Below are 11047 nucleotides of genomic sequence, written 5' to 3' on the forward strand. Positions count from 1 at the left end.
TAAATACCAACTTAAAAAAATTAACACCAAAACTCATCTGGCAGGAAAACAAGACCTAAAATGATGTGGAGCTATTTATAGCCTTTGTTTATTCCAGCATAAACATTAATGCGTTTGAATATAAGTGGGTTGCTCCAGAGTGCCAAATGAAACACATTATGTAACACATGGGTATGCTCTGCATTACTGTCTAAAGTCCGAAAAACCTTAAATTCTGAAACATGGAGACTTGAAGATTTTTATTAGTTGATTTAAAGGAGCAGAAAGTTGCAGTTCCCATCGTGGCTCTTTGCTTAACATATACGGTAGGAACCATGAGGTTGTAGGTTCCATCCCTGGCCCTGCTCAGTGGGCCAAGGATCCAGCGTTGCCGTGAGCTGTGGTGTGGGTTGCAGACACGGCTGGGATCCCCAGTTGTTGTGGCTGTGGTGAAGGCCTGCAGCTACAGCTCCGATTCGACCCCTAGCCTCGGAACCTCCATATGCCGCAGGAGCGGCCCAAGAAATGGCAAATAAATAAATAAAAGAGCAGAAAGTTAATTTGAACTTTTTTTTTTTTTTGTCTTTTGTTGTTGTTGTTGCTATTTCTTGGGCCCCTCCCGCGGCATATGGAGGTTCCCAGGCTAGGGGTTGAATGGGAGCTGTAGCCACCGGCCTACGCCAGAGCCACAGCAACGCGGGATCCGAGCTGCGTCTGCAACCTACACCACAGCTCATGGCAACGCCGGATCGTTAACCCACTGAGCAAGAGCAGGGACCGAACCGGCAACCTCATGGTTCCTAGTCGGATTCGTTAACCACTGCGCCACGACGGGAACTCCTAATTTGAACTTTTAATCTCTTTAACGTTGTAAGGCGCTGATTGCAGTTTGACTCCTGTTAACCTTTTTATGCTGTACAATGCGGGAGCACCTGTCACATGTGGTTATTGAGTACTTGAAATGTCCCTAGTCTGCACTGAGATGTACTGTAGATGTAAAATACACACCAGGTTTCGAATTTTTTTTTTTAATGGAGAAAAAAAAAGCCCTCATTTATTTAAAAAGACTTATCATCAGACGAAATAACATTCTGGATAGGTCGATTTAAATTTAAAAAAATTAACATATGTGGCTCGCATTACTTTCCACTGGGCAGCGCTGCCGTGCACCCAAGCCGGTACCAATTCCCACGTCTACCAGCTGGGCTTCTGCGGGGCGGAATTACGTACATTCCTGGGGCCCAAAGTGGCTAAATTAAGTGCTTTGGCAAGTTAGACCGCACTTGTATTTCTTCTTGTTTTCTGGTTCTTTTCAAAGCCTTAAAATTGTTGCTATTTTAATAACCCAGAACACCGACACGTCGCGTTTTCAGTAAGTTTGTCCTAATCGCACACCGTTTTTCCATGTCCTTTTGCGTCTGCGCAGAGACACTCCCGGAATAAAGATTGTCCCGCTTCGCTCTCCGTCCTCGCCAGGCGGCTCCTGTGTGTGCTGATCCCGCCGTTCTAAGAGACTGCACCGATGGCGTTCAGGTGTCAGCGGGACAGCTACGCCAGGGAGGTGCGGCCGGCGGGGCGAGGGAGCTGAGCGGACCGGGCGGTGCAGGCAGGAGGGCGCCACGAGGAGGGAACGCCAAGCTGGGATCAGTCCGGTCGGGACTTACTTTTTCTTCCTTCTTTTCCCAGTTCACCACCACCGTGGTTTCCTGCAGTCCCGCAGAGCTGCAGATCGAAGGAAGCAACGGCAAGAAGGAAGTACTGAGCGGTTTCCAAGTGGTGCTGGAAGACACGCTGCTTTTCCCCGAGGGCGGGGGACAGGTAGCAGACCCGACCCTCCCCCTCCTCTTCCCGCCTCTTGCCTCCCTGGAAGCCAGTAATTCCTTTCTGCTCAGCAGGAAGATGATCTGTTTCTGTGTCCCAGATACAATGAATACAAATGGAAGTTAATTCATTTCAGTTCATTTGTTCATTCAACGGGTTATTTATCAACAAATACATAGGTGTTCAGCGTAAAGAGGACAGGGACAGTCTCCTCATGAAGCAAAAGTACCACTTCACTTGGCCTTGCTCTTTCTTCTCCCCTAGGGAATCTCAAGTTCTGGGTGTGTTTCTCGCATACTCTCCCTAGAGGGTCTTTGTATTCGGGAGTTAAGGTGATCCCTACCTGCTACTACTGATTATCTTTACTTCTTTTCCCCAGCCTGATGACCATGGTACAATCAATGACATCTCTGTGCTGAGAGTGACCCGCCGCGGCGCCCAGGCTGATCATTTCACCCAGACACCCCTGACCCCTGGGACCGAGGTCCAGGTCCGAGTGGACTGGGAGCGGAGGTTTGACCACATGCAGCAGCATTCAGGTAGGTGTGTGGGATGATAGGTGGTTTGGGTTCTCTAGAAGTTAACCTTTTGGAAGGAACAGACGTACTCAGAATCAACTCCAATTCAGGCAGGATGTGATAAGTGCCGTAAAAGCAAAATGAACAGTTGAAGGAAAAATATTAGCATAACGGTTGAATTTGAGTATCACCAGCCATGAGGACGCAGGTTCGATCCCTGGCCTCGCTCAGTGGTCTGAGGATCTGATGTTGCCGTGAGCTGTGGTGTAGGTTGCGGGTGCAGTTTGCATCTGGCGTTGCTGTGGCCAAGGGAGGGGCTCTGATTTGACCCCTAACCTGGGAACCTCCATATGCCTCAGGTGTGGCCCTGAAAAAAAAAAAAAAAAAAAAGGAGCATTACTCACTGTCCTGTACTGCAGGTCTTCAAGGGAAGAAATTCTGTGATGACATTTATGCTGGGATTGTGTGGCTGCCTGGGCTTTTTACTCTTCTCTTGTCTCCTGCTTTCTCTGCTTAGGGCAGCATCTTATCACTGCGGTTGCTGATCATCTTTTTGGGCTGAAGACAACTTCATGGTGAGCAGGAGGCATAAAACTGTCAGCCTTGGGTGCCTGACTGCCAGCTCCTTTCCCAGTAGCACGTCAGGGGTAGGAGGATAAAAATCTGTTGTGCTCTCCTTTTCCCTTGACGATGGGTGGCAGGTGACCTTGTGTTTCTCAGGGGAAACATAAGGATGGAAGAAGAGACATCTGCCTTTGCTTAGGAAAGAGCATGGAACCTACAGCCCAGTGACCTAGGGGATGAACCCCGGCTCTGTGACCTTGATCAGGTTCCTCAACATGACCCCTCACATGTAAAATGGAAATGGTAGCCCCTACTTTGTGATGTTTTTGTGAGAATTAAATAATAGCATTTATAGAATTCCCTTGTGGCACAGCAGGTTAAAGATCCAGCACTGTCACTGCAGCGGCCTATTGTGGTCCCTGCTGTGGCTCCTGTTCCATCTCTGGCCGGGGAATTTCCACATGCCACAGGCACGGACAAAAATAGAACAGAGCATTTACATGAAGGTGCTTTGTAAACTGTAAACTTCTCTTGTTATTGTCATTGCTTTCTTTTTTTTTTTTGTCTTTTTGCCATTTCTCGGGCCGCTCCTGCGGCATATGGTGGTTCCCAGGCTAGGGGTTGAATGGGAGCTGTAGCCACCGGCCTACGCCAGAGCCACAGCAACTCGGGATCCGAGCTGCATCTGCAACCCACACCACAGCTCACAGCAACGCCGGATCCTTAACCCACTGAGCAAGGCCAGGGATCGAACCCTCAACCTCATGGTTCCTAGTCGGATTCGTTAACCACTGCGCCACGACGGGGAACCCTCTATCGTTGCTTTCATCAGCATCCTGTTACCACTCTCCTCCTTCTGGCAGGGAGTTGGGGCGACTCCGGAGTGTGATCGAGCTGGACAGCCCCTCTGTGACTGCGGAGCAGGTAGCTGCCATTGAGCAGAGTGTCAATGAAAAAATCAGAGATCGGCTGCCAGTGAATGTGCGAGAACTGAGCCTGGATGACCCCGAGGTGGAGCAGGTGAGGAGAAGGATGGTGGGATGGCTTCTCTAGAGTGGTCTTCCCTGGGCTCCTCACCAGAATTCGGACAGCCCTCCTCCCTTCCTTGTATTCCAGGTGAGGGCCCGGGGTTTGCCGGATGATCACGCTGGGCCTATTCGAGTCGTTACCATCAAGGGCGTTGATTCTAACATGTGCTGTGGGACCCACGTGAGCAATCTCAGTGACCTTCAGGTAGGGAGGAGGGGCTTTTGAGCGGGAGGGAGAGAGGGTGTTGAGAGTGGGGGATCGTGACAGGGCTGGGAGCGATAGAGGGGGACGCCTGAGGGGTCCCAGATGAAATCACTCCTTTATTGCTTCTGAGCCTGGGGGGAGGTTCTCTCGCCTACCCTCAGGTCCAGCACCACTGCAGTTTACATGTGTGTGTGTGTGTGTGTGTGTATTGGTGTGTTATCTCCTTGCTTCATGTAGGTCATTAAAATTCTGGGCACTGAGAAGGGGAAAAAGAACAAAACCAACCTGACCTTTCTGGCTGGGAACCGGGTGCTGAAGTGGATGGAGAGGAGTCACAGCACCGAGAGAGCGCTGACGGCCCTGCTGAAGTACGCCCCCTGCCACTGCCCCCTGCTCTCAGCCCCTGGGCAGCCCGGAGCTTAGCCAGAGCTTAGCCTTCCCTCTGGTACAACAGACAGAGTAATCTCTTCTCTCTGCGGGGGAGGATGCCATCGTGAGTGACACAGTGCTTTGGATCATCAGTCAGAGGCACACAAAACGGTTTTTTCCTTTATATCCTCTCCCCCGACCTCCTGAGGTTTCCTTGCAGTGTCCCCAGGTCCCCATCGGGATGGACACAGACCGTAAAGAAGAGCACTGTTGATTTATGCCTGATGCCAAAAGCAGCTGGAAGTCCGGGTGGGCCTCCAAGAACCTTTCTCTTGCAGGTGTGCAGCAGAGGATCACGTGGAAGCAGTGAAGAAGCTGCAGGCCTCCAGCAAGCTCCTGCAGAAGGTGACTTATGCCTGGAGGCTCTGCCTGGAACTGGCCCCTCCGACAAGGCGCCTCGCCTCCGCCTGGCCGGATGTGTGGGGTCAGAGGGCAGTGGGCGGGGGAGGCGGGACAGTGCGCCCTCTGGTTCCCCTTTCCCCGCCTGTCAACTGAGTCATGGCCTCTGTTTCAGAACAACCTGAACCTGCTCAGAGACCTGGCTGTGCACATCGCTCTCAGCCTCAGGAACAGCCCAGACTGGGGAGGCGTGGTCACGTTACACCGGTGAGAGAGGGGCCCAGGGTGCTGGCCTGGGGCTCAGCCCCTCCCCTGTACGCAGCGCATAGTGGGGGGTGGGTCACCCCTGGTGTCCTCAGACATGTTACATTCCAGGGTTTCTGGGTTTAATAGAAACACCTTCACTGTAACACTGGAACTTGCCTTAGCAAGTTCCCTCATCTCCTTCACCACCTACCAGGGCTCCACTGCCCCGGGTGAATCCTGTCTGAGGGAGAGGAAACGGATGCAGAGCTTGTTATCGAGTGCCGAGGCTGAGAAGGACTGGCCCTCAGCCCGCGCTCTTTCTCTGCTGAGGGAGCCTAGGACTTGGCACAAAAGGCAGCAGGGAGGCCAGCCGCGAGGAGGACCTGGGCCTCCTGCCGTTTTCCAACTCCCATTGTAACCTGGATCTCAGGCCTGTGTCCTTTGTTTTAGGAAGGAGGGTGATTCTGAATTCATGAATATCATCGCCAACGAGATCGGGTCAGAGGTAAGAGGAGCGTGAGATTCTTTGTCCACCCTGGGCGGAGACCCAAGTGTGGCGGGAGGGGTCAGCTGAGGTCTCTCCGCGTGCACATGGGCATAGAGAATAGGCTTCATTCGGTGCTGTTTTCTCAGCGCTGACTGAGCATTTAGGTGCCACGCTTGGTCTGAGGGATTGACCTTTCTGGGGCTATGACATTTACCAGCTTCAGAGCTCTCTTTATCAGAACTAGAACTTCTCCATGCCGCTCGCATTTATGTGCGCCCAGGGCCTGATTGAGAAAGACGAGGGGTTGGCTAGGCCTTTAGAAGGCTGTCTTTTCCATTTTCCTTTGCCTCTGGCCTCAGATGCCCCTCCTCCTCGGGATGGTTTAGAGCTTAGAGGTTTCCAGGGCCCTTTTTTGCATTTATTCCAGAAACACTTCTTGGAATATCTACTCTGGGCCAAGCAGTGTGCATATTGCTCTTCACACTTCTGTGTAGAGAGTACTAATTCTCAAGGAACTCACTCTGGTCTGGGAGACAGCTGTGTATGTTGACCTTTATAACGTAGGGTGGTGGATGCCAGAGGCAGAGGAGTCCATTACTTCCGAGGGAAAGGCGGACGGGGGTGGGTGGGGGCCTGGAAGATTGCTTTCGGGTCATTGCTGGGCGGGGTGGCCAGGCAGAGGGAAACGTGGAGGTTTAGGCAGGCACAGGTGTGTGGGGGAAGCAGGGTGGCCAGGCAGCAGAGGTTGGTGGGAGTGTCAGGTCATGAAAGGCATTTTATGCTTGGTCATGGTCCAGCAGGCTTCGCCCTCTTATTTATTTATTTATTTGCCATTTCCACGGTATGTGGGAATAACCCAGCCAGAGATAGAATCCTCACCACAGCAGTGACCCAAACTGCTGCTGGATACTTAACCTTCTGCACCACAAGGGAACTCCCTTTGCCCTCTTGGTGTTCAACCCAAGTTCCTATAGTCAATTTCAAAAAGTTGCTTGTGGTGGTCGGGGGTGGAGGGGGTGGGGGGGCAGTTTCTTGTGGGGTTTCCATTGTGGCACAGTGGTAATGAATCTGATCCATGAGGATGTGGGTTCGATCCCTGGCCCTTTTCAGTGGGTTCAGGATCTGGTGTTGCTGTGAGCTGTGGTTTAGGTTGCAGACATGGCTCGGATCCCGAGTTGCTGTGACTATGGCCTAGGCCAGCGGCTGTAGCTCCTGTTTGACTCCCAGCCTGGGAACCTCCATATGCTGCAGGGGTGGCTCTAAAAACCAAAACGAACAAACAAAAAAACCAAAAAAACTCCACACAGAAAAACAAAACAAGTTTCTTGTGCCTACTGGGCCAGAGTGGAAGGGCTGACTTATCACCCATTAGGGATATCACTTGTGATTTTGGGGCAGGGGGCAAATCTGAAATCTGTTTTCTTTTTTTTCCTCTTTTTTTTTTTATAGGAAGAGCTAATTTACAGTGTTATATAAGTTTCAAATGTACAGTGTAGTGATTAAAAATTTTTATAGGAGTTCCTGTTGTGGCGCAGCAGAAACGAATCCAACTAGGAACCATGAGGTTGTGGGTTCGATCCCTGGCCTTGCTCAGTGGGTTAAGGATCCGGCACTGCTGTGAGCTGTGGTGTGGGTTGCAGACGCAGCTCGGATCTGGCGTTACCATGGCTGTGGCATAGGCCGGCAGCTATAGCCCGGCAGCTATAGCTCTGATTAGACCCCTAGTCTGGGAACCTTCATATGCCATGGGTGCGGCCCTGAAAAGACAAAAAAAAAGTTTTTTTTCTTATAGATTATATTTCATTTAAAATTACTATAAAATATTGCCCATATGCCCTGTGCTGTGTAATATATCCTTGTAATATGTGTAGTTGATACATAGTTTGTACCTATTAATCCCCTTCTCCTGTCTTGTCCTTTCCCCTTTCCCTTTTCTTCTGGTAATCACTTGTTCTCCATTTCTGTTTTGTTATATTTGTTCATTTATTTTTTAGATTCCACATGGACGTCGTAACCTAGAGTATTTGTCTTTGTCTGTCTGAGTTATTTCACTAAGCATGATACAATCCATATTGTTGCAGAAACTCTTGTTTTCCTGTAATTGAAACGTAATTGGCATATACTATTGTGTAAGGTGTACAGTGTGTTGATACATTTGTGTATTGCAATATGATAAAAATCTGTTCTTGAGACTGAAGAGAGGGGGGATTGACTGGACATCCTTAAGTATTAGGGCTTGTCTTGTCTTACCTCCTAGGAGACCCTCTTGTTCTTAACCGTGGGCGACGAGAAAGGTGCCGGGCTCTTCTTACTGGCAGGGCCAGCTGAGGCTGTGGAGACCCTGGGGCCCAGGTAATCTCCCATGGATTGCTTTGCACGGGTGTGAGAGCCTGTCAGCCTAACCTGCTAATACAGCCCTTGACCGGTGGAAAGGGCCGTCACATCTGCATCTCATCTCGATTCACATCACAGCCGCGTGAGGTTGGCTGAGCAGAAATAATGGCCACCATTATTCCCAGGTTACAGATGAGGGACACACAGCATGTGCTTGAGATCTCATGGTTAAAGTGGCAAAACTGAGACTCATGCCCAGTTTTTTTGGCTCCCAATCTCATGTGCTTTATGTTTTTTCTTTTAGAAGTTGAGATTCGTAAATGATATGTGAATACAGGTGCTGGCTTTTCTCTGGGCGGATGAAGCACTTGATTATGGCACCAGCAAAGCAGAGGCCTGGAGATACTTGGGGCGGGGTGGGGAATGGGATTTAGAGACCAAAGCAAAAAAGGCATTGATGAAGTTGCTATAGAAAACTCAGAATTTTGGAGTTCCCATCATAGTGCAGCGGAAATGAATCCGACTAGGAACCATGAGGTTGCAGGTTCGATCCCTGGCCTTGCTCACAGCATTGCTGTGAGCTGTGGTGTAGCTGGTGGCAACAGCTCCCATTAGACCCCTAGCCTGGGAACCTCCATGTGCTGAGGGTGCAGCCCCAAAAAAACAAAAGAAAAAATCAGAATTTTGTTGGACCTCTTTACCCTTTCACTACTGTTTATATTTTTTTATTTTAAATTACTATGGAGGTGGAGTACCCCATATTCTTTGTGGCATTTAGGGTGTTTGAAATCTTGATTGGCTCTGATGAGTACATGTTTGTGTAAAACGCTGAGAGAAATCAGAAGTACTTAGAGCAGAGGTTCCTGATAGGCAGCCAAGTGAGGTCTATAGATTGGTTTGGCCTGCGTACTCTTTTAAATTTTCAAAATTATTTGCTACATTTTAAAATTAGATTTTTTTTGGAGTTTCCGTCATGGCACAGCGGAAATGAATCCAACTAGGAACCATGAGGTTTCGAGTTCAATCCCTGGCCTCGCTCAGCGGGTTAAGAATCCGGTGTTGCCGTGAGCTGTGGTGTAGGTCGCAGACGCAGCTCAGATCCCGCGTTGCTGTGGCTGTGGTGTAGGCCAGCAGCTGTAGCTCCGATTCGACCCCTAGCCTGGGAACCTCCATGTGCCGCAGGTGTGGCCCTAAAAAGACCAAAAATAAAAATAAAATCAGGAGATTTTTATTTAAAAATAAAGACTCCTAGCTTTACTCAAAAATGGGGAAAAAAGGGCCCACATTCCTACAGGGTAGTAGCTGCAAGGAAGTGAGTGGTGGCTGCCCTCTTTAAACATTCAGCCTGAGCCGTTGCCACACGCCCACCTTGCTCTCTCAACCCCAGCTTGCTTCACTGCTGTTCCCACAGGCCTTTGTATCTGCACAAAGCTTTTTACCTCTGATTATGCTTGTCCTGATCTCTGGAGCTTACCATAATTTAGCCCATTTCTAGACACCTCTGTTGTTCCCAGTTACTCACTCTCACAAGAAACACAGTACATAGATCTTTGTGCTTGTGTGCAAGCTTTGCTGGAAGCCATCTCCTTGCTTGTCCTCCCCGCAGCCCACGGGAAAGCCTTAGGGCTGCCCTTGGTTTTCCCGTGGCTTTTCTCTCAAAGACCCTCTCCCCGACTCTCTCTCTGCTCCCCAGGGTGGCTGAGGTGCTGGAAGGCAAGGGAGCAGGGAAGAAAGGCCGCTTTCAGGGCAAGGCCACCAAGATGAGCCGGCGGGCAGAGGTGCAGGCCCTTCTCCAGGACTACATCAGCACCCAGAGTGCGGAGGAGTGAGGGCTCGCCTGCCTCCCTGGCCCTCCACTGACAGCAGGCCTCCTGGGACACAGGGTCTCTGGGACAATAAAATAGTTGACTTGAAATGGTTGTGTTACTACTTCTACTTATATGATGAATGACGAGTTTATACATTATATTCCAGTGTACTTGTGTGATCAATGTCTTTGTGAATAAACAGCTCTCTAATTCTGCCTCTGTTGGGTGCACCCTACCTGATTAAGCCTTATGCTGAGAAAGTGTCCTGATTTATCTAAACCCAGCTGCAGTCCTTGTAGAAATGCAGCTGCCTTAGGAAATGCGAATCAGGCATGAGTCTCAGCTTGTGGCTTAGACTCACCTTTCCTTGTTTTATTTTTCCCTTATTTCTTCTTCTAGTCTTGTGTTTCAGAATTAAAAGGTATCAATGATTTTGTATGTAGGTCAAGAGGCCATGAAAATATGTGGGAGAAAGATGTTCCAGGTCTGTTACTGAGGCCAAAAATGGTACCAGGCAAGACTAACTCAAAGGAAGCTGGGGGCATTATTAACATGGGACAAAAGGAACTTGAAGGCTGGAAGACTTTTTTTTTTTCCCTTTGTGGCCACACCCACGGCATGTGGAAGTTCCCAGGCCAGGGAATGAATCTGAGTCACAGCTGTGACAGCACCAGATTTAACCTACTGCACTAGGTGAGGGAACCTGAGCCACTGTAGTCAGATTCTTAACCCACTGCTCCACAGGGAGAACGCCTAAACTTTTGTTTTCTTTCTATTTAATGAGTTTTTAATATTTAGTGAAATACGGTTGATTTATTTTTGTTTTCATTTTAAATGAAGCATTTCTTCACTGTTCTTAACATATAGAAACTCAGTGCAGAAATAAATGAGAGCTGCATTGCTCTGATTGGGAAAGGGGATTTCACAGTGCTTAGGAGGGTCCTGAGGTGCCCCCGTAGAGCCACAGGGCACCATTTGGAAACCAGTGATTTATTGTAGCCACCTTATTTTATAGATGAGGTTCAGAGAGGTTAGGTGCCAGTGGGTACATAATTAGCAATAGCACTGTAGTGTAATTAGCTCATGAGGTAGTCATTTGAAAAGATTAGCTTCAAACTTCAGTAACTTACTGTGCCATTCCACTTCAAAGCATAGACAAATACCTGCAAACAGCCCGTGTTTTTCCCTCACAGAGCATGTCAGTTACGATGTTTGTGCTGGTCCTGCAAGTCAAACTTAGGTTTGAATCCTGGGGCTCCTGAGAGGTTATGTGGTTACATGTCCATGTG

The 11047-nt window shown here is 49.3% G+C and overlaps 1 protein-coding gene across 1 annotated transcript; it reads left to right on the forward strand.

Annotated features, from left to right (window-relative positions):
* AARSD1 (alanyl-tRNA synthetase domain containing 1) lies at positions 1382 to 9975 on the forward strand. The gene is made up of 12 exons (XM_021066968.1): positions 1382 to 1540; positions 1666 to 1797; positions 2180 to 2339; positions 2836 to 2893; positions 3746 to 3902; positions 3999 to 4115; positions 4353 to 4483; positions 4823 to 4889; positions 5059 to 5150; positions 5580 to 5634; positions 7874 to 7968; positions 9644 to 9975. Exons 1-12 carry the CDS (start codon positions 1502 to 1504, stop codon positions 9777 to 9779), a joined length of 1239 nt encoding a protein of 412 aa, XP_020922627.1. The 5' UTR covers positions 1382 to 1501; the 3' UTR covers positions 9780 to 9975.

This window comes from Sus scrofa, chromosome 12 (genome assembly GCF_000003025.6).
Source record: "Sus scrofa isolate TJ Tabasco breed Duroc chromosome 12, Sscrofa11.1, whole genome shotgun sequence".
Taxonomy (NCBI): domain Eukaryota; kingdom Metazoa; phylum Chordata; class Mammalia; order Artiodactyla; family Suidae; genus Sus; species Sus scrofa.

Excerpts from the sequence above, each read along its gene's own strand:
- AARSD1 (XM_021066968.1), top strand. The coding sequence starts at position 1,502 with ATGGCGTTCAGGTGTCAGCGGGACAGCTACGCCAGGGAG. Across the intron at positions 2,894-3,745 it reads GGGCTGAAGACAACTTCATG|GGAGTTGGGGCGACTCCGGA; the intron begins GTGAGCAGGAGG and ends TCCTTCTGGCAG. Across the intron at positions 4,484-4,822 it reads GCGCTGACGGCCCTGCTGAA|GTGTGCAGCAGAGGATCACG; the intron begins GTACGCCCCCTG and ends TTTCTCTTGCAG.